Genomic DNA, 23582 nt, shown 5'->3' with positions numbered 1-23582 from the left:
TGAATACTCTGGTAAGGGAGCTAAAAGTGACACTTCACTGTCACACTATGCTTTGTGACCGTATGCACTTGTCCTGTAGACTGCAAACTTAAATGAAGCCAATCTGAAGAGACAGTTAGATATCTTAAACTACAGCTATGAAACAAGTTCAATTTTAGAAACCATCCCTCTCAATCTACAAGATACCCATGGAAACTTCAAGTATATTTTATTCATCTGACATGTGTAAAAGGGTAATTAACTCTTTGTGGACTTCAATATCTTCTACATACATAATTTTCTCTTAAATTGCTACATTCACATTATTCATGGAAACCAAAAATGTAAACATAAACTAATTACACTGAATCCTAAACCACCACTGCTAGAAAGCATATTTATAGCAGGATAAGTCTACATTCTAAATGAAGACAGGAGTTTAAAATGGAACGAAGAATTGAATGACTAAAATGGGGACTGAATTCCATGTGCATACCTGTACCCATATTCCCCCCCTTTGAACTCTTTCACCTTAAGACTAAAGTTAGACTACAGTTGGTCGCTACTTCATGTGCATTGCAGTTTCTGGACTAGAATATAATCAAGAAAAAGTGACTGGACTCGAAATAATTCATTGGTTGTCAAACACTATAGTAGTTACTCCTGTTGGCATTTGATTGCTGCACTTCATATTCCTATTCAGTTTAGTTTGGAAATCTCTGGTTGGTGCAGTGACACCTGCTGCACTGAAGAGTTTGCAAGCATAGAACTAGACACTGATAAATATAGAAAGCAAATGGTGCAATTGTTCAACAGGTATGAGGGCACAGTACAGAAATTTAAAGCCTGCAAGACTGTTAGTGAGGGGGCGGGGGGGGGGGGGAGGTCTGATGCAAGAACTACAATTCAAACCTTAAGAGTTGGTGATCCACAATACTCAAGAACTAGGACAAAAACAAATAACTGCAAAATAAAAAGTCATGACAAAGCGCAAGACGGAACTGGGAACTTGGCAAAATAACGAAACAAATCTCTTTACTTAAAAAACACTTTATTGAGGATTAGAAGTCAATTCAAAGCAGACACAGGCAAAACATTTTACACAAAGAAAATGTACTAATGTAGACATATCAAAAACATGAGATTTACTGACACCTCGAATGGGAGTGGCAGCTCAGACCTGCCCTATGGCCGCAGGCAGCAAAACTGGATGTTTAAATTGATTTGTGAAAACATATAGCAAACATGTGCTGAATATCCCAGTGCCACACTGCAACTGATTTTCCTCCAAGATCACACCTTCCCTGTCACATGATAAAAGCAGTTTAATTTACAAACATGTGCACCTGCCTCTCTCACCAGCACATGATGCACCCAGATTAGATGGAGCGGCAGATTTGGACCCCTATCTCAAACTAAACCATCTGTTGGTTCTTTCTCCTTTAGTTTTCTCTGCTTACAAAGTGCTGATTCTTCCTAGGACACATTTTTAAGACAATAGTTGTCCATTAATACCTTTCCCATGTAGCCAGAGTCAGCTATAGGTATTAAGTGCCGACAGTTATTCAACTCTGGAGACATGGCATCCCAGTGCAGACATTCTAAATTGCCCTCAAGCATGGGTGGAAATGTTATTTATGATCTTTTCTTTAAAAACACATACAAATCTCTCAATTCACTGATATAGATGTTGAATAAAAGAGGTTTGTAACAACTGGATTAGATTTAACTAATATTTAAAAAGGAAATTTTACAAAATCTAAATGTATTAACTTCACCTCCAACAAGAACACAATCTAATCCACTTGTGCTGCATGGCAGGGAGGTTGGCTAAATTACACAGGGTTCTGAGGGTGAGGGTATGAAGTTTCAATCACATACTAAAATCATGGTGCTGTTGGTATAAAAGCAGAACGATGAACTATAAAATTACTCCACTGAAGTTAATTACTACAATTCCAGGCATTCTTTTGAAACCCCCAGTCAGATTTCAGCCTTTAAGTCTCTTCCAGGTAAATGTTAGCCCAGCCTATAACTCACTCGCATATATCCTTTATACTATCTATAAACATAATACAAACCTTGATTAGATTCCAGTCTGTAACTGGATGTTACTGCCTGAACTGTCTCACAATACAATTTTGAAAAGAAATCCATTTACTGAGAGAAAGACTCCAATGTCTGGTTAAACCAGGGAGAGATCATCAAAATTGCTGTGGCACAATGCAAGGGAAGGAGATGGTCTTACACTAGAGGCTCAATCTCTAGCCAGGCATCCAAAGGAGATGATGTCCATTAAGATTCTCTTTTATATAAAAAAGATGTCGGAGTCTAGTTGCTCTCCTAGTTATGCAATCAGCTCAATGTGAAGTGAAACGTGATTGACAATTAGATATCTCCAGAAGCCACATCTGGAACTGTGTCAAACAGAAATGACTCTTCAACTGTCAAAACACAGATTAGAAGTCAACATTTGACATCACTTGACAGGGGCAGGGAGGAAAACAAAAATTGCACAGTTGGAGAACATGAATCCCATTTTCCCTTCAAGAGCTTTAGTGAATGTGGAGACTGAGTCCAATGCTCTGAATTGGGCACTTGACTAACTGGCATGGGTGACTCCTCAGTGTCATAGACCAGTTGGACTAAATGGCCTGTTTTGGTGCCCTCATATTTATGTAATCAAAGTCAGATCATTACTTTGATACATGAATTGGGAAGAGAGCACATGGAAGACAGACAAAACACTGCAGCATAAAGTTTTAGTGGTGCAACAAATAAGGAAAGCAAGGAAATGATAGATCTTCAACTCAAATCAACAAGAAAGACAGGTCAATGTTTTGGATGCAATGGTTACTGACAACAGCTCTCACTGGAAAAGGTAACTGCCTTTGCTTTCAAATTCTGACTGATGTATGGCTGGCACAGCAGGGGCAAGGAAAGAATCCCACAATTGATTAATACATGAATACTGCTCCGAGCAGGCTAGACAAACTGCAGTAGGAAAATGTCAGACTATAGCTATTCCTAATATGGTGTGTAGTTTGAAACACCAAAGATACTAAGAATTTTAAGCACATGCCTCTGCAGTCTGCAGGCTAACCACACTACATTGTTGGTGTGAGTTTAACTTCTATCATACACACAAAAAGGAAACCACACTAAATGTCGTGCAGTAGCTTTGATGCATGTTTCCTTCCCTCATTCCTCACAAATGATTGTTACTTGTGAATTCTTCCACTCACATTCACAAGACTCATGTCTTGTTCCGAAACCTTACACAGTACCACCACCATGAGCTTTTGAACACCAATTTAGTCAAATGCAAAGAATGCAAATCATAGCCCCAAACTCAATCTAGTCTGAAGCACCATCAATAGCAGCCAACTTTTGTTTTCCAGCTCAAATTAAAGGTCATCCACTCAAAACGTTGATTGTTTCTTTCCACAATGATGCTGTCTGATCTCCTGAGTGTTTCCAGCCTTTTCTGTTTTTCATCCAACAACGTGGACTGAACAAGAAGAATGCATTCACCATGTGCACATAAATGCATTAATACTAAGAAAAATCAACTACACGTCTCATTGTGTGCACAAATAACACTGAATTTACTTGGTGAATAGATGCAGGTGCTTTTTTAATAGTATGTCACTTCTGTGAATGTTTATATTAAATCTCTCCAAATATACATTTTCTCCTCAAAACACAGGATGGTAAATATAGGACAACAAAATGACCAGCAAAGTTATAGGGCAATACTTCATGTTAACCTTGGACAAAGTTATACTTCTCTGAGGGATGCCTGCTTAGTTTGATGATCAGCAGAATGGACCACCTGCCCCTATCCCAGTGAGATTAACCTGCCTTAGAACAATTGCCACTTGGGTTAAAAACGTAGTATACTATTTATTTCTAAACTTTAATATACTAATCTATAGAAGGCGGCATGAGGCCAGTGAAAGGCTCAGAGGTCAGACAAAAAAAAAGTATATGTTTATTAACGTGATCAATATTATTTATAATTAATATGCTTTAAAGGGGGGAGCCTAACTGGTTCTTGACCAGAGATTGCATCATGTGGAAGGCAAGTATCTTTACAGATATTCTGTCCATGTGATCACCTAGGCAGGGAAATTACATGATGGCTCAAGGAGGGGATAGAAAACAGGGTGAAAAATGTTTAGTTATAATGCTCCAGCCATCACGAAGTATGGGGCAGCCTCATGGACCAGCTTGTTTTTTCTGGCCTTCAATTTCATATATGTTAATCGAATGATTCTACTCCTTCTCACCTTGTTGCAGTACATTACAGGATGGTGGAATGCTCTATAAACACAAATGTAACAGATAGCCAAGGTAATTTACTGCGGGTGTATCCGGTTCCCAGTGCTGGTGTATATACACACACATTAGCTTGAGCCCCAAAATGGCAATTGCACAAATTGCACAAAGACACCTGCTGTTAAGATATAAATGAGCGGTCTGATCAAAAAACACTTCCGTAATCGAAGCATTTCTCAATTTTATACATAAGCAATTGTTCTGGACTGCTATGAACCACGTCTTGGACTTTTCTGCAAGTTAAATAGGCTCTGCATGGGATTAGAAGTTCTGAAGTCATCCAATCAAAGAAGAAAAAAAATACAAAAATAAATGTAGTTAGGTTCTACACATACATGGGAAGTAAATATATATCAGTAATTACACATCACTCTCCAGGCACAAGATGGCTGCTTCTTTTCAGCCACCAACCCTCCTCCTCTGCTTCTGAATAAAGCTCATTTAACAACCTGAGAACAGAACACCGAGTTAAACAGCAAGTTGTAAAAAATAAATTATCCCTTCTTTATGGAATGGATTCTTGTTCGTTCTCCGCAGTAGTTATCTACATGCTTAGAACTCATCGTGTCTTACTAAGGCCTCTCCGAAGTCTGTGGCCTGGCTCCCCACAAACAGGTCATACTTTTTGACTATTTCTTCTTTTGAGAGTTTTCCATCCTAGAACAAATTGGGAGGCAAACAATTACAAGCGAGCCACATATTCACAGCAGAACAACTTTTAAGAACAAGGAACGGCCATTAGATCAACAATCTTACCTCTTGGATACATCAATCCCATTCTATCATATCCAACATTCAATCCCTTCTCTCTGGAAATGCATTCAATTGCCTCTTGAACTTATTGAATTCTGCCCTTCAATGCCTTTCCCTCAGCTTATTCCACAATATTTTCCTTCAAGTGAAAAGATGCTTACTCAACATCTGTGCTGACTCTTGAATAAGTTCTGAATTTTTAAAACTAGTCTTCACTGATATTTGAAGTGCAAAAAAAAAACATTAGCCTACGAGTTGCATCAATTCCCTCCCTAACTTTAGGGGGAAAAAAAACTATAGCTCACTCCACCCCTCCCATCTACAGTTTCCACTCTCTGATTGACTCCAGTACAGAGAATAAAAACTGATCTCCTACGCCCACTAAAGAGTATTCACTGAAAAAATTGGTTGCATATTATCAACCAAATCATTGGTTAGGGCTTCACAGGAACTAGCAGTCTCTAGAATATCCTCAGCGGTCATATTTAATCTAAAACAGTTAAGATTAGTATCCTATTCTACTATGCAAGGTGCCAAAGCCTGATCATGTCTTCAGCTGCTGCCCATAGAGGCACTTCAATCAGGTGAGAACAACCAGAGCCGATTTCTCTGCCTCCCCTCATTGCTGCTCCATCCAAGTGCAGTGTGATCAGTCCATTTTGTGACAAAATTCACAATTATTTCATGCCTTAATGCTTGCCACTACCTCTCACCCACTTAAAACGAGCCCTTAAAGCCTACTTCTTAGATATTAAGACATGTGACCATAAGCTTGATCAGTGTGGCTTGGTGTTCAATTTTATCCATTCTCGTGAAACATCTTGGGACTTCCTACTGTTTTAAAAAGGTGCTGTCTAAACACAAATTGTTGACTTAAGTAAAAAAAAAAATCACGAGGCGCTCCACAGGACCATTTATCAGACAAACTTAAGTGTGGGCCACATAAAGGGATTTTAGGAGAGGAGACCAAAGTTTTAGGGTATCTCAAAGTGGCGGGGGAAGGTAGAGACAGAGGTTTAGGGAGGGAATTCCAGAGCCTAGCCCCTTGGCAGCTAAAGCTCAGCCAGCTATGGAGGATTGATAAATTGCATTAACAGGACTAAATGCTTGATACAGTTCAATATGAAAAACTGGACAAGCAACGTGCACAGCTCACCTTGTTTTCGTCAGATTCGTAGACAAGATGGCGTGCCTCGGCTTCAGCATGGTCATAATCAGCTGGCAAGATCCAGTCTTTGGTTTCATCCTTGTCCATTTTACCATCTTTGTTGCGGTCTCTGAACTCAGTGAACTGCTCACGCTCAGTTTTGACCCACTCTGGCTCATGGCCATCGCTGTCTGCAGTGTACATATCACCTGAAAGGTATGGGGAGGTCAGATAGGTATGCAACTTTTTCTTTTGATCTTCTGCATGCCTGATTCTAGTTAACAAAACCACTTTTGCCCAATCATATTGGTGGAGTAAGAAAAGTACCAAACTTCCATTTGGTCCAAACTCTGTTCAACAGACAACATAGGGCTCCTTCTCCATATTCTTGTCCGTCAAAGGCGACTTATTGCCGGTAAAACTCAATAGAAAAAAAAAACATGGCCACTTTTTCCTCAGGCACCCCAACATTATCATAAGTGATCAAGTAAAACTCAAGACACCGACTCAGCATTGCAATCCACATCACTGAATCTTGACTAGATAATGAATGTAGATGAAATTTCCACAGCCCAATGTCACAAAACTATCATTTTTCATAATATTGTGGGATATTGAAAGGTAGGTTTATGTGTGGTTATGTGGGTGGCTGGATTTAATTGAATTTGAGTCAGATAGACTGCAAGGCTGAAATTATCAAAAGAGTAGGTGTAAAACAAACTTTTGAAATGGCAATGGATAAGCTAGGATGAGGGCTCCAGATAGGGTGTGAAGGCAATTTGCACTTTTAGAGAAGCGATGGGGTTGTTTGATCAAAGGGATGGTGTAATGCTTACAACTAACAAAATAACTGAGGCAGAGCAATACGTTTATTTCTCCCAGAAGTGCTGACCATAATGATGACATGAAATATTTTTATATCATGGGAAAAGTAAGTTTCCAAAGACATGTAGCACAATGGGACTTTACACATTAGAGAGAGAGAGAAACATATATAAAGAGGGATGGAAGGCTCGTGGTGGGGTGGGGGGTGGCCGTGTAAAATCTTATGGTACATTGAGACACAAACTTGGAAGAAGCCCTAGCTACTCTGGAAAAAATGCTGCTCCAGTAACTAAAGTTGTGTTAAAAGTCTTTGGAGTTCCATTTGAGTGGATGCTGTGGTAACCTTGCTGAATTGCTTATTTAAATTTAAAATCTGTTTTGGATTGTTGCCTTAAAAAGGGGGTGTGCAGTTGGGAGTCAAGTTAATTAGGAATTTTGGGATTTGTTATAATATCAAGTAACTGTAATCTTATGTAAATGTTTGAATTCTTTGTTAATAAATGCTTTGATTTTTAAAATCTCTAAAGTTGTTAGTGGACTCATCACTTCTGAATTCAGTGCGCAAATATTCACGTAATAAATACAAATTGCAAAACTGTTACGATAGCGTGGGCAAGTTTCCCTTGTGGATTTGGTCCGCCTGGCATATATTACCTGCCACATCATAACACCCATCAGTCTAGAACAAGCGACTCAGTAACAAGCCATCTTTACCACTAATTAATTGAATCTCTAAGCATTTAACAATCAGTTAATTACAAATCAATCTCTCCTTGGTGTCCCTTGTCAAAATTTACCCCTTGATCAACATCACAAAAACCGATCTCATCACTATCACATTGCTGTTCATGAAAGCTTGCTGTGCACAAATTGGCTGCTGTGGTTGTGAAAGATGCTGTACAAGTGCAACTCTTTCTCCACTTCCTTAGGTGATTGCACCATTCAAAACACTTGCTTAGCATGCCCACCCTCTATTCACTCCACCTCAACCCCATAGCTCACCTCTCCTTCCTCTCTACAGTCCTTGAATAGCTCATCTGAACCAAGCTCACTCGCTCCTCCAAGTTTGAATCTTCTAGAAACATAAAAACTAGGAGCAGGAGTAGCCCATTTGGCCCTGCAAGCCTGCTCCGCCATTCAATATGATCATGGCTGATCCTCTACCTCAATGCCATATTCCCACTTTCTCTCCATACCCCTTGATGCCCCTAATATCCAAATATTTATCAATTTCTTTCTTGAATATACTCAGTGATCCGGCCTCCACAGCTTTCTGTGGTGGAGAATTCCACAGGTTGACTGCCCCCAGTGAAGAAACTTTTCCTCATCTCTGTCCTAAATGGCCTGCCCCGTATCCTGAGACTGTGGCCCATGGTTCTAGGCTTCCCAACCAGGGCAAACATCCTCCCTGCATCTAGTCTGTCTAGCCCTGTTAGAATTTTATATGTTTCACTCAGATCCCCTCTCATTCTTCTAAACTCTAGTGAATACAGACCCAGTCAAACCAATCTCTCCTCATACAACAGTTCTGCCATCCCAGGTATCAGCCTAATGAACCTTCGCTGCACTCCGTACACCTGCATTCTCTTCAGACCCCTGAGATGGACAGACATACCCTATGCAACAGCTACTGCAGCATATTATCCCTCTTTGCCCTTCTTGATTTGTGCCTTTTGGTGCAGTTGACCAATCCATCTTTTACCACCTCATGACCCACACCCCTAAAACTGTTCTGTCATTGGTTTCATCTTCCCAGCCCTTCTACAATTACTGTTCCTGCAGAGACTCTCAGGCTCTAGCTGAAGCCTGTTTCTTTTCTCTTAAGTAGGTATGCTGTCTCTTCGTGGCAACTATACAAGTAAGGGTTCAACTTCCCCAGATGCTTGCCAACAATAACCCTCCATCTTTGAGCCCACAACTTTGCTGTGTGGTCGACTATTAAGCCATGGATGAGTCAGAACTTCCTCTAGCTAATCCTTGGCAAGTCCAAAGCTATCTGTTCAATTCTTGGCTGTAATATTGCATTGGTTCAGATTCCTTCCACAGCTACAACAACATACACCCTTAAGTTTCAGTTTGACCCCTCGAGACCATCACCAAGATTACTTGCACGTGCACAGGGTCAGCTTACTTATCTTGCTTCACCAACAAGTTTGATTTCCACCCAAGCTTCAACTCCTGTCACATATTTATCCTTGCCAATTGCTGCATCCACCCTAACACTGGTCAAAATCCTCCAATCTCCTTTATCCCCACATCCCAGTTCACACCTACCCCTCATTAGCCAGTTTTACTATGCAAGCTCTCACGAGATGTTGCTACAGCAAAAGGTGCCATACAAACTAAAGTCAATAATTGATCAGGTACAGTTTTAGACTCTAGTTTTTGATCTTTTTCTGACCCTCTGATCTACTTACCAATATACTCCTCCAGATCAATGAAGCCATCTCCATTCTTATCGATGTCTTCCATGGTTTCCTGCCAGAGAAACAAAACTTTTGCCCATTTCTGTATATAAACTTACAACCAAAGGAGGTAGCGCGTCTCAGGACACATAGGAGTTCTGTTTGCTGTTCAAGGTTTGGTCTGTACAAACAGTACAGAGTTTCAAATCCACCAGTCCAAAAAACAGACATTTTTAGAATGTGCCATGTATCAATTTTAAATAGAGTAAAATTAAAAACACCTGGATAATTTGGCTAGGTGCTGCAATGGCATGGTGCAGTGCCCGACTAGTTGCCGGCTTTGTTGCTAGCGCAACAAATTTGTCTATTCCTATGCTCCAAGCGACCCTTGAAATCTGAAATCCAGCACAGCTTTGGTTCAGAGGTTGCCAGTTTTGAGACACTATACCAATGTTTAAAAAAAAAAATGGAACTAACACAGCAGCTTCCCATAACGTGAGGAGTCATGTCCTAGGTAAATGTCGAGACAGCCAGAGAATTAAAGTTGGTAATGACAGAACCATCAAGTGTTCTCTGGTCAGTCAACTTTATAGAAATTGCCACTGTTGTGGACTCTCCTAGTTTAAAAACCAAATCACCAGAAAAAAAAAATGAACAGTCACAAGGAAAAGTAGCTAAGAACAATGAAGAGTCTCTGTTACTCAAATTGTAACTGGGAAGACAGACTTACACGGAAGGAAGCAAACAGTTTAGGTTTTAACGGTGCAGAATGGAGAGTGCTCCCAAACATCCTGCTACACACAATGAAGGTGGAAGGATAATCTTGAAAATCCAACAAAAAAAAAAAAATACCAGTAGCTTGATGGGAAGCATTGCAATTGAGGAGACAAGAACATTTTTGTAGGTTTGTTTCTTTTAGGATTAGCCAAATAGGCCACAGTGGTGTTTTCTGGTTGTGTAGATACCTCACGAATCAACAATGAAAATGTATCACAATCCCCATTGCTCAGTCCCAACAAGTCACAGTAGAGTCTATTCTTCTAACCCTCAAACCCATCCCTCATCAGACATTCTTTCAGTTCTTCTGTGTCCTGGTGCATTAAATAATTGAAGTTAGATGAGTACAAAAGGTGAAAGAGAAAAGACATGCTTATAGGATTAGATGAAACAGAGTGGAAGGAGCTTATGTACAGCATGAACCAGCATAGACTAGTTGTGTTGAATGGCTTGTTTCTGTGCTATGAATACTACATAATTTTTAAATTAGAGTTGGGGGAAAACAATGCATTATCAAAGCACTGACCAGCACAACAATGTCCTTCATGTGGTCATATTCTTCTGGGTGCAGGAAGGCAGTGAACTCCTCTTTTGTGGCAAACAGGTCACCATTCTGGTCAGCCCTTTTGAACCGACGCTCATCTCTTGCCATCATCTGTTTGTAGTTGTAGCCATCATCAGCATCCACGTCATCTGTGAAGATCAAATGGGTGGGGAGGAAAAAGGTCAAGAGGGGAGAATAATTCCAACATTAGTAAACAGGTTGAAAACAGAGACACAGTGAATGATCAAAGAGAACGTCAGGTTCCAGATAGAAAGTTCAGTAACTGGCATTGACTGACTTCTGAAGCAAGAAGTATGTTTCTACATCAGTCCTTGAAGTACTTCTTTCTTGCCTTTGGTGCAACCCACAGTAGGAATCTCTGCTCAGAACAGGACTTTGCATTATCAAGTTACAACGCAATGAAAGGAAAATCTGGTCATTCTTTTAAAGGGGCTACTACAATTGGTGGTTTCCACAATTCCAAGATATTAGCCCATTGAAAAAAAAATCAAAACGTCATGACTCATTTCCAGTGAATTTTCCTTCCATTCATAGAAAAAGCCTACTCAACAGGAAAAGAGTTTGGTTTCATCTTATCAAGTTAGCTGACATCAGGACATTGCAATTGGCCTTGGTGACAAGGAGGAAGAGGGGAACAGGAAGGTGATGGAAAAACTTGCTTCCACCCACCAAGATCAACACTTGGGGATCTGTCAAGTCTTGGAACCGACAAGTTGCCAGTTTGTTGCGACTGAGGTCACTTAATATGAAAAGGCACTAATTTACCCTATTCATGCATTTAAGTGTTAGCCACTTCATGATGCAACAGTAGACAATTAGTGATTGTTTGCACACCGCGTGCTAAACTTTGGGGAACATTATGCAAAACACAAAGATTGGCTAATACAGCATTCTAAATTGCACAGAGAATGCACTGTCCATAATTCAATCTATAACATAACTCTGTAATAAATAATGTAACCAAAACTACAACTCAAGGGACTTTTTCCATGCGATTCACCAACTCAATTCACCCACCGTCAACAGGCAGAGATCCAAGTTAGAATATTTAGTTGCACAGGGCCTTACATTTCTGCTCACAGCACATTGATGTACAGAAGTGGCAAGTCAACATTTAAAAAAATAATTACACAAGATAGATTTGTGTGGCTCAATGGTCAAAAACCATCTCATTGAATAGACTTGCACATGTGATCATTGGCTAATACATTTACTATAGAGCGGTTATAAAACTTTGAAAAGGTGCTACATTTATTCAAGGTTTCCTCTTCTCCATTATTCTAAAACTCTGAACCTTTAAAAATGGCTATGTATATTAATATAACTGACCAACATCACATTTATTCCAGCCAACTTTGCTGTATCTGATCATATGGTATAAGACAATAAAATATTGTATCCAAAACAAGTAAAATTTCTCTTTATACAATCATTGCTGTTAGTTCCAAAGAATGGTAAAATTTTATTAACATTTGCTGGAGAGAGAACTGATCTACACAATTTAGATACAAGGAAATACAAGGTTTATGCAGAAAGATGTACCTGAAGTAAAAAAGTCAGCCATGATCTTACTATATGGTGGAGCAGGCTCAGACAGCCTACTCTTGCTCCAACTTATGTTCTTAGGCCAAATAAATTAAAACTCCCTCTACAGGGTCCAACCTCACAGCCATTTCATAGCTGCTCAAATGAGTATCAATTTTTCGAATTTGGGGCGTTGTACGCAGTGGACCTACGGCCAACAGGAGCTGAATTGCGACCATCTAAAATTATTAGGCATACCCTACAACCAAGCAAAAGGAGACTTCCATCGCAGAGTGATCTATTGGTCTTAGAAGTGGAAAGATGTTTAACTTCCCAAGTCTCAACATCTACAGTACAAAAGAATTCAAAGACTTACTGAGTGCAATGAGGTGGAGGCAACATTCTGAATGGATTGTGGCAGTGAGTGGAACTGTGGAAACTCTGAAAGGAAGTAACCTGGAGAAAGGTGCAGCCATTCTACATCACTACTCAGCCTTAAAATTAGAGCCATCTAGGGGTGAAATAATGAAGCGCCTTTTCCACACAAAAGGGTAGTAGAAATTTGGAACGTGCTTCCCCAAAAAAACCTAAGGCAGCAGCTGGGTTAATTGAAATTTAAGACCGAGATTGGTAGAATTTTGTTAGACAAGGATATGGAACAAGGTTGGCTGAATGGAGCTGAGGCACAGACAGGTCATCCATGATCTAAACGAATGGCAGAACAGGCTCAACGGCTTATTCCTGTTGCTATATCCATGATCAAGTAGCCAACCAAGTCACTGATACTTTACATGTGTATAAAGTAGAGAGAATTATGAATGCAATTTTTCTGATGGCGTGAATTTGTATTGCTGAATTACTGACCTCCACAAAGGTAGCTTAGAAGTTGAAGTCTCCAGTAATGCCAGGAGCATCAGAATTCATAGATATTGAATCACTCCTACAACTCTCAGCTGAGTATTTACCACCAAAATTCCTCCTTTTGTTTACTGCCACTAAGCCTTTCCCTTTATTATTTGCATGCAGCTCATTGTCTGCCCCCCCTCCACCCCCGCGGCTCCTTACCCAGGTAGTAGCCGTATGTTACGTTTCTGTATTCCTCCCAGGAGACAAGCCCATCCTGGTTACTGTCGAAATCTGGCCACTGGCGCCCAACATTCTCGAAGATGTACCTCTTCTGAGCCCGCTTTATCCAGGCCTTCAGCTCTGCCTCCGTCACAAATCCGTCCTTATCCTCATCTATTTTATCTACTATCATTCTACAAAGAGACAAAAAATGTGTAGATGGCAGGGTCAGACTCTGAACCTTAAAGGGCTGTCAAAAAAACCTACCTAACAGGGACCCATAGGTCGCATTTTTGTACTCTTCCCAGGACACGAGGCCATCGTTGTCTAGATCATGACCTTTCCACTGACGGTCGACATCCTCATAAATCCAACGCTTTTGTGCAAATTTAATCCATTGCTTAAGCTCCTCCTCTGTAACAAACCCATCCTTGTCTCCGTCGATTTTATCTACAATTTTTCTGTTGGGAGAGTCAGAAAACCCGGGAAAGATTAGGAAAGGAGCTTGGCGAAGCTGATCAACAGGTACTTTTAATGTCCGATGTAGGGGATTATGGTGCACTACACAGAAATTGATTCTTCGGTGGGGTGCACTTGCTAATTACTTTACTCTTACAGCTACCTTAAATCAAGTTCAGGGTATGGTGATTTATGGGTAAGAGACAATAAAATTCCAGTTGTTGATTTAAGTGAAGACCAGATAGAACAGTGCTGACATCCAGAGGATCCCTGTTTAATATTAGGAGTACTATCAGCTGCAGGAGTACTGCCTAGATCTCCATTTTTCAGCACCCTTTAATATAAAAGTATCCTTGTTGAAGATGGCTCGGTCTACTGTGCAGGTATAGGGATAGGAAAGGACCATATGGCATCTAAGCAAAAAAAATTGACATAGCCTTCAAATCATCAGATGTTAGTACTATTTCAAGGCACCAATTTTACAAATAGGCCTGCAACAGGGTGCCACCTTTCCCCAAGGCAGTGACTCATGCTGGGTACGACTCTGCATGTGCAGGATCCCCTCCAACATTTCATCCAAGTGGCTATTCTTCATGAGTGCCCATTTACTTGACTAAAGGGGGTAAAAATGAGGGACGATTGGGTTCACTACGTCCAAATCCTACCTTCACCAGTTACCAACATACTTTATGTTCTAGACTATTTGTTCAAGGATCAATCTTGGTCCATTTTTTAAATTCTCCAGCAGAGATAAACAGATCAATTGAAATGTCTCCAGTGCTCCCAAGTTAGAATCAGCCAACTGTATAAACCAGTTTCTGAATGAAGAAACTTCCCAGTTTTTAATGGTTTAGTAACTACCAGGAAACCTAAAGGATAAATTTAAAAAAGGACTTACACAATTTATTCTTCACCCGTAGAACCAGAGTTCAAATCCAGCTCCATTAGTCGAATATCACTCAAAGTCACAAAGGTGTTGAGCATGTGCAGACTCAACCATGTAGCAAGTAACCACAAATGTTCACAACCTTTAACTCAATAAAGTCTCTCAGATTGCTGGAGTGGGGAAAATATCAGAATGATGAAAAGGGGATGCTAAAATCAGAGTACAGTTTTTAAACTTTACACAAAAACACTGACCTGGTCTGGGGGAACTTGGTGCTATGCTTAAGTGTACATTAAATTTGTTGGGATACTGCACATTGCATTTTTTGGACGGTATTAACAATTGGGTACATTTGTTAAATGAGTTACAGGGTAGCACAAGAAAATGAGGGCTGCGTTTGCTGCCAATTTCACACATGCAGTGTTCTGGTGTTTTCAGTGCTCCATAATTTTACAGCCATCACTGACATCTGAGATAGAATATTTATGATCTCTCATGACAGTGGCCTCCAACAAAATGAATGGGATTCCTGCTACTGCTATCAATTTTACCAACAGTTAAATCACAATCTAACGATCTAAGTCTATATGCTATATGGTTTGACTAAGGAAACTAAGCAGTAGCTGTTTCGCGTAAATTTTAAATATACACTACTTGAAATCTGCTCTCAGTATCAGGACAGGGATCAACTCTTTCCCAAGAGACATGGATGGCTCTGAGAAGAGCCTTTGGGTTCAGATGTTTGCAATTTGCTCAGGCTGTTTCGCTTCTTTCCTTTCTTAAGCTGCATTCCTAGCCTTTGCTGCTTTCGTTTTGGGCTTGGCCGTAAGATTTTAAAAAATCTTTAACAGGCTTGGTGCAGCAGAGTGGCATCTGTACAGACCAGTGCACATGTGCAGATGGCCATTTTGCATTGACAGGAGACACAGTGGAAAATGAATGGTCAAGGTCTAGTGCGTGCCATTAATAAATCCAGGTTAATAATTCTTTCATTCCAACTTGGACTCCAATTTAACTGAATTTCTGTTAAAGATGAGATAGTCAACTCATATTTACAGCACCCTTAATGTAGCAGAACATTTCATGGCACTTCACTAACAGTCTGACAAAAAGCAGAGGTAGGAAGGGAATTAGGAGATGTGACGGTACATTAAACTAGATTCTGATGAGGCTTTTGTAGGTGAGGAAGGAAGTAGCAAGGGCTCAGGGCAGCAATGGGTAGAGGAAGGAACTGTTCTGTGACTGATGGTTGGGTGAGTCAACACTTAGATCAGAATTGAAAGTGCAGAATATGTAAGCTGCGATGTAGGGCTCAGTGTAAAAAAAAACAAAGATGTAAATTTGAAGGCTTTAAGTCAATGCCCTGAGGGATACAGAACTTGCAAAGTCGTAAAATCAAAGGGCTGCTTTTTTTTCACAGGGGCAAGTTGCTCAAGTGTTGACTCGAACAAGAGTTTAAGTCACAAGCTGCGGAACAAGGCCATGCTCTGTAAGGAAACAAATGAAAGCAAAAGCACTCAGTTTCAACTCAACTTCAGAATGCTGGTGAACAAAACCAGTTTTTAAGTATGTCCTAGTGATTCACTGTTATACAACGAGCTTAAAAAGAGAGCTAGTTACTCGGAGTTAACACGCATTTTCATCACATTTTACTTCCAGAAGAAAAAGGAGACTCCATCCTCTATTCAGGTGAAGGTGACAATTCTTGCTCAGATTAGTTCCATGTGCAAATACCCCCACCCCCACCCCACCCCATACCTCACCCGTGTGGTCATTCTTCATGTGCAAATCTAAACAGTGAAATATTGAGATTATGCGCCCTCAGTACCTGAGCAACTTTCCTATGGGAGCCTTTGGACAATGATCACAGTTGAGTACCTCATAATTTCACCTCCCCTTCCTAGCTCAGAGGCTAGCTGCAATCCACCTCCTACCAACCCAGGCAAGATCAACAAACTCAGATGATCCAACCTGAAAAAGTGCTCTCTGGACATAGTCCAGTAGATACCTCAGTTTAGAGGCAAGACTGGATAGGAAACAGGTCAATTAAATCTCAATGGCAACAATACATCATCAAAAAAAATTGTTGCTCTGTGTAGAATTACAAACCAATCTCTCAGGGAAAATAATCTCCATTCCTCCCCCACTAAAAATATTCCAAATGAACTTTGTTCTTCAACCATCAGGTTATAGTTTCCATTGGGAGAACAAATCAAAAAGAGAGCACCTCCCAGCAGCCATTCCCGTCCCTTAGGGAGAGGTTGTGAGCAGATTTACCGCCTGACAGCATGACCCAGGGAGATAAGAGGTACACGGGAGGCAAAACACAGTTGAAAAAGCAGCACTGCATTACACGGTTCTCCTTGCCTGCATCCCTACTGAAACATACGTTTTGGGCATTACATTAAAAGGCCCCCGATTAAAAGCTGAATGCCTCATTGTAATTCAGTACATTTTCCATTTCACTCATTGGTAATTTGATCAACAAGCCACAATGAAAAATTTTAGGGCCCTAAAGCACCACCCTGGAGAGAAGATCCAAGAAGCCAGGAGGGGTAAAGCACAATCAAACCCACCATTACCCACAATTGTGACAGAGGGAGGAGTAATGGACCGCACTAATGGCTTTTATAAACCACATGTTTCAGAGTACATTCAATACAATCAGAATGAAGAGAAGCTAAATGACCTAGCTGCTCATGTTTCTTCAGAGAAAGCCAGCAACTGAACTATTGTAATCTTGTTCTCCTTATTTTAAAGGCATTTAAAAAAAGTCAAAATCCAGATAATTAGAACTGATTTGAAGTTTCTAACCTTACTGCTGTTGGTGACCAACAGCCAAGGAGTATCACCTATTTAAACAGTGGGGGTTAAGTGACTCACCACACTATTAATATTGACGCATTAACATCTACAATGGTATGGAATGCAAATGCCACCACCAAGTCCCCACATATCTAGTGGTAGAGATCCAAACTCAGAATACAGCATTTATAGTTCCAAATGAAACAAAAGTTGGCAATGAGAGATAGATACACAAGTACAACTTTTCTAATGCAAACCATTATTTGTTAAATATTTTCTGACATGCTCTTACACACCCAAGCCTTTCTTTGCTCTCCTCAGGAGTGAGCTGGTCGAATGTCTTTGCCTCCTCAGCTCCAAGGAAGGCATCGTGGTCGTATTCAAAGTTCTCAGAGTCATCATGCACCTTGTCACTCAGCTCCTTCTCATGGAAGGTACGATCCTTCTTTTCAGTGGGTTTGCTCAGAGCATAAACACCACACATGGTCAAGTACAGAATCAGCTTTGTTAAACCCATCATGTCTATTGTCTTTCTGAAAGGGAAAAAAAAAGAATATTAAAGCCCCCCAAAAAATTGGTCTATGTTGTGTGAATGCATATGGTGTTGAGAAAAGAAGAGAAAGTAAATTAAGCCTTTTCCTTGCTTTACAATTTGGAAGAAAGCAAACAAGTGCTGGAATTCAAATTTTGAAAAAAACAAAATGCTGGGTACCAAGGCACCTGAGAAAAAGGTTAACATTTAAGGTCAGATGCCTTATAAGAGCGCTGATCGAGTTTTGTTCAACTGCCTTATTATTCTGCCAGGCCTTCCCATGCAGGTAGCCAGACAGGGCGTGCCAGTGATCTTGTAGTTGATTTACTGGGAGACACAGTCTTGGTGGAGTCATTTTAAATGCATCTGTTTCTTCTTTCTCTTGAGCAAATATTCTTGTACTTCTTTTACACTTCCCAAAAAGATTCCAGTTCCTGGCTGCCATCTAGTAACTAACACTTGCTAGAAGTGTGCATTTGGATGATCGTTATGGCCAGGATCCAATTTTGGCTGCAATGCCTCCAATTGTTAACGCTTATTGCTTTATGCTGGCCATTTTGGTGATGTACTACAGGACATTTGGCATCTATGGGCACTGCATTCCACAGGAGATAGCAGTTTCAGGAGAGGGGGAGAAAATTACAGGGAGGAAAAAAAGCTAGGCATCAAAACTTTTGTCAGCTTAGGCTGACACTTCAGTGTAATACCAAACAAGTGCTGCAATATTGGAGGTAGTTTTTAAGATGAAAAACTATAAGAGGCTGGGGTGGACTTAAAAAAGATCTTATTGTGCTATTTGAAGAGGAGCTGGGGTGTCCTAACCAACATTTATCCCTCCACCAACACCAAAAATGACTTAACTGGTCATTTATCTCATGCTGTACTGAAATCAGCTGTCACATTTCCCTACAAAACAATAGTGACCGCACTTCAAAAAATAATTTATAGGCTGTGAAAAGGTTCGAATGTCCCGAGGACATGAAAGGCACTATATAATTGCAAATCATTTCTGCCGTAAGCAAACTTAACCAAAGCAGTAGATTTTAAAGCTCAATTTTCTTAATTATCTCTTCATAAGATCACTGATCAGTGTTCTTGCTTTAAATTCTGTTTTACAGTTACAATAAAAATCTGGGCAGTATAATTTAATATTAAACAAAAAGCAAACCATGTCATCTCACCACAAGTTTTCAATTCTTCACCCCTCAGCTTGAATTACTGAAAAATGGTTTCAGAACTTTCTTATCTAAGAGAAATACAGGAAAATCACCATTTGAAACAACGGACAAAAGCCTAAAAGTAATTAACTAGATTTATAAAAACGACCCAACAAGAAAACCAAATGCTTGGTTATGAGCTCTCAGCTCATATAAAAAAGGTGGAAAAAGATGAAGATAACCCCAGACCAAATACTGCTAAGAGTTCGCCAGGATTCAATACTGAACATTATACAATGTTCAATATTAATGCCAAATACAGCCATAAAAATGTCTATTAGCTATGATTTAAATCTTTCTGGACAATTAAATCTCAATCATTGCAGGTTACCAGAAGATGATCATTCCTTCCTTTATACACGTGAGCACTCTTGTTTTGATCACCTCTTTCTTCTGCTCTGCCCCTCCCAAACTCACCACTTTATTTTCCTACCAGCATCTGCATATCCCTGTCCCACCATAAACAAATTATTTCCTTAGTTTGCATCATATGCATTTCTTGAACCGTTGCCATTTCTCCGCAACTCTTGTACAGATTGCTTCATTTTCAGGCTTATCCACATTCCCTCCTGATTTGACAACGATGTTCTTCAATGTGCTGCCCTACTCTATCCCCTCTCCACAAATATGCTGGGCATGTAAACCCCTAACTAACACCGTGCTCTAAAACCTTGATCAGTCTCCACTGTAACAAGCTAATAGTATGTATAGAGAGTTCATACCTCACTGCAACATTACAGCTCCCTCATTAATAAACTGAAGTGCAGCTTCATGCATAACCCAGCTTTCCTTACATAATTATTACATAATTTTAGTCTTACAGCTTGCTCGGAGAAAACCCAGCACCAATGGTGGTAATATCAATGAGGTAATATCACTGGCCTAGTAATCCAGAGGCTCAAGATAATGTTCTGAGAACATGGGTTCAAATCCCATTTAAATTCAATTAGTTAATAAATTCAGTTAACAAACCTGGAACTAAAAGCCAGTTTCAGTAATGGTGACTATGAATCTATCACCAATTGTTGTAAAAACCCATCTGGTTTACTAATGTCCTTTAGATGTAACTAGAACAGTTACAGCACAGGAGGCGGCCATTCGGCCCATCTTGTCCATGCCAGCCCGAGGACACCAGATGCCCTTTCTAATCCCACCTTCCTGCACCTGGCCCATAGCCCTGCAGCTTACAGCACTTAAGGTGCAGATCCAGGTACTTTTTAAAAAGAGTTTAGAGTTTCTGCCTCTACCACCAACTTGAGCAGCGAATTCCAGACACCCACTACCCTCTGCGTAAAAAAAGTTCTTCCTCATGTCCCCCCTACACCTTCTGCCACTTATCTTGAATCTATGTCCCCTGGTTCTAGAATTCTCTACCAAGGGAAACAATTTTATCCTGTCCACTCTATCTATTCCCCTCATAACCCCACACGTAACTCCAGACCCACAGAAACATGATTGACACTTAACTGCCCTCTGAAATGGCCTAGCAAGCCACTCAGTGGTACCAAAAAGCTATAGAAAGGATTGCAGCAGTTCAAGGAGGCAGCTCACCACCACCTTCCCAAGGACAATTAGGGATGAGTAACAAATGCCAGTGACACCTACATCCCATGAAAGAATAAGTAATGAAAATAACATAGCAAAGTAATAACCAGCATTGTTTTGTTTTATGATGATAATTTCCTAATGCTGTTAGCCTTATAACAAACTAAGGGAATATAAGTCATCACATTTAAATGTGATCTGTTTACCCTCCAAGACACTCAAATCATCACTAAGTTGTCCCCAGCACTAGTACATAGCCCACTGTCATACAGTTCACAACGCTCTCCAAAATCCAAGCTTTGATGCTACATTGATAACAGCGTGCAGCACACACAGCAATCTCAACACATTCACCAATGTGTTTCATTGGAAGGTTGGGGTGGTGCTGCTGAGGTTAGAATTTTTCAAGGCCGGGTCTCACTATTGCTGAAAGCACCTCTTCTCCTTTCTACTGCCACATTAGTCTCCTTACTTACATTATAATGGCGACTACACTTCAAAAGTAGTTCATTGGCTTTAGGACATCCTGAGGTCATGAAAGGCACAATATAAAATGCCAACCCCTCTTTATCATTACATCAAATTACAAAGATCACATGTGGGTTTATTTCAGACTTCGAGCACAATTACTTGTAATTCAATACCACTAACCACAAAAAGGAAGTACTGAAACTTTCACAAGTCTTATCAGATATTACTGACAAAGATAAATTTGTCTATTGCACTCACCCTCTGTAATATGAATTTACATGGTTACAATTATATGGTTTAATAGGCCAAGTGCAAAATTCAGTACCCATTGACTACTTAATTCTCAAATAGTCATTGCCTCACACTGTTTGCAAACACTGTATTTATCCATATTACAAACAGCGGAGGAGGGATATCATATCAACATTCTCAAAACACCTGTCAACACGAAATTATACACACATGGCAAGATTAGAGCTCCCTTTCCATGCATGCAAGTGAAATCACCTACTCCTTTCCCTAACCATTCACATTCCGGAAGGCACCAAATCTGACACCTTAAAATGGTAATACTTTAGGGAAGAACTACTTCTGGTTATGTGTCTATGTGCATCGTCAATACCAAGGCATCGTAGCCAAATGCAACACTACACCATTACATTCCACAGCTCGCAGGAAAGAGAACTTGACTGATATTCTTCTCCCTAGTTCAAGGATGCTGAGCCAATTACTACATCCTGGCAGAGATCAGGCAGCTGAGCAGGGGATCAAACTTGGGAACCTAGCTAGCAGACAGACTTCATTCCACATTGGGTAACAAATCTTTCAGATTGATCCAAGCACAAAGGTAGGTTGAGGGTCAAATTAAAATGGTCTCCTTGTCTAAGAGAAAGTGAGGATAAGGGTAGCATATTAATATTTAATTAACCCAATTAATTTGTTATAACATTTAAAAGTTAGCAATCTAGGGAATGCCTTGATTAGCCACATCATTGCTGTCAATTTCTGAAAAAACAAACACCTGCCACACAATCTATAATTAGCCTGGTCTCAACTCAAAAAATAAATCTGAGGGAGTAAAGCAAAGTCTTCTGAACAAGATATTAAACCTAGGCTGCATTTACCCTCAAAGATGGACATAGAAGATCTGACAATACCAGATAAAAAGAGATCCCTAGTGTTCCGGCCAATATCTAAACCTTAATCACCAAAACAAATTACCTGATCATTTAGCTCATTGCTGTCCTAGAACCTTGCTCTGGACAAATTGGTTGCTGCCTCTACATACCTTACAACAATGACTACATATCAAAAATATACTTCTTTGGAATACCCCAAGGTCATGAAAAGCACAAGGTTTTTCTTCACCAAAGATCTAAAATGACCTAACTTGGAAGTTAGAAACAAAGAAAGCAATAAAAAAAAGTCTAACTATTCTGGTTAAGGTATAATTTAACCTACTTTTGACCCACCATCAAATTGAAAAAGATCAAAAGTGGGGAAATCCAATTGCAAGTACAAAGGTCAACCATTCCCAAAAGGCAGACCTTGCCCTATGATCCTATGGTTTAAATGAATTAGATAACAGTGTTGTAATATTGAACAATTAACCAGTTTAACGGTTTAAGTGCAATTTACTACAAATTCATCTCCGATGCAAAATTAAAGCATACAATGAAGCTTAATAATGTAAATTAAACAGCTACATTATTTTTATAAATATTAAATTCAAAATTTTCCCATTGAAAAACAACATTAACCCTACAATAGCGAGGGTCGCAACCATCTTCCAATCAACTGAATAATTAATTAGTATATTAATCTTTAGCATTAACGCATTAATTACAAATTATCGTTACCAAATCTCTCACCACTTCTTCTGTCTCCTAACCACTCTCCAAAGGGGTCTACCGGAAATTGCCCACCCCTGCACCAAAACGGAAACAAACCCGTTACTATTAACCAATCACCACTCGCCCCCTGCATGCCAGCATCTCTTCTGACGTCACATAGGTCGGTCCCCATTGGTCGGTTATTGCGCGGGCTGCCATTGGTCGCAAACCGCCACGTCGCGCGCCCAGTTGTCTCGCTACGTGGGCAAGCGCGAGTTCTAGTGTACGCGCTGACGCAGTTACGTCACCCATTTCGACAATGGTGGGTCGCCATGGGAAACGAGGGCGGGGCTGCAGATCTCAACGCCTTAGATGGAGATGATATCTGGAGTGACGGTTGTAGATTGTGAGGCAATTTTTTTTTAACTGTAAATAAATTGTATTTATTTTAAAG

At 40.1% G+C, this 23582-nt stretch overlaps 1 protein-coding gene across 6 annotated transcripts; it reads right to left on the bottom strand.

The window, feature by feature from the left end:
• Positions 1–1013: 1013 nt before the first annotated feature.
• Positions 1014–23254, bottom strand: LOC144687267 (calumenin-like). 6 transcript variants are annotated; one of them, XM_078553121.1, is made up of 8 exons: positions 23156–23232; positions 19245–19309; positions 17828–18064; positions 13649–13842; positions 10754–10920; positions 9463–9523; positions 6230–6429; positions 1014–4977 (listed from the first exon to the last, which is right to left on the bottom strand). In XM_078553121.1, exons 3-8 carry the CDS (start codon positions 18049–18051, stop codon positions 4873–4875), a joined length of 951 nt encoding a protein of 316 aa, XP_078409247.1. In that variant the 5' UTR covers positions 18052–18064; positions 19245–19309; positions 23156–23232; the 3' UTR covers positions 1014–4872. The 6 variants fall into 6 exon arrangements, with proteins under 6 accessions (XP_078409247.1, XP_078409242.1, XP_078409245.1 ...); XM_078553116.1 differs by lacking the exon at positions 13649–13842 and adding an exon at positions 13382–13575 and having other exon boundaries at positions 23156–23207; XM_078553119.1 differs by lacking the exon at positions 13649–13842 and adding an exon at positions 13382–13575 and having other exon boundaries at positions 23168–23190.
• Between the last annotated feature and the right edge of the window lie 328 nt (positions 23255–23582).

This window comes from Cetorhinus maximus, chromosome 12 (genome assembly GCF_964194155.1).
Source record: "Cetorhinus maximus chromosome 12, sCetMax3.hap1.1, whole genome shotgun sequence".
Classification (NCBI taxonomy): Eukaryota; Metazoa; Chordata; class Chondrichthyes; order Lamniformes; family Cetorhinidae; genus Cetorhinus; species Cetorhinus maximus.
The sequence above is the reverse complement of the archived record's forward strand: the minus strand, read 5'-3'. Positions and strand labels throughout refer to the sequence as shown.

Coding starts and splice junctions, on each gene's coding strand:
- LOC144687267 (XM_078553122.1), bottom strand. CDS start 18,051: ATGATGGGTTTAACAAAGCTGATTCTGTACTTGACCATGTGTGGTGTT. Junction 10,921..13,648: donor GACCTATGGGTCCCTGTTAG/GTAGGTTTTTTT, acceptor TGATCTTCACAG/ATGACGTGGATGCTGATGAT. Junction 4,978..6,229: donor ACGAATCTGACGAAAACAAG/GTGAGCTGTGCA, acceptor AATTTGTTCTAG/GATGGAAAACTCTCAAAAGA.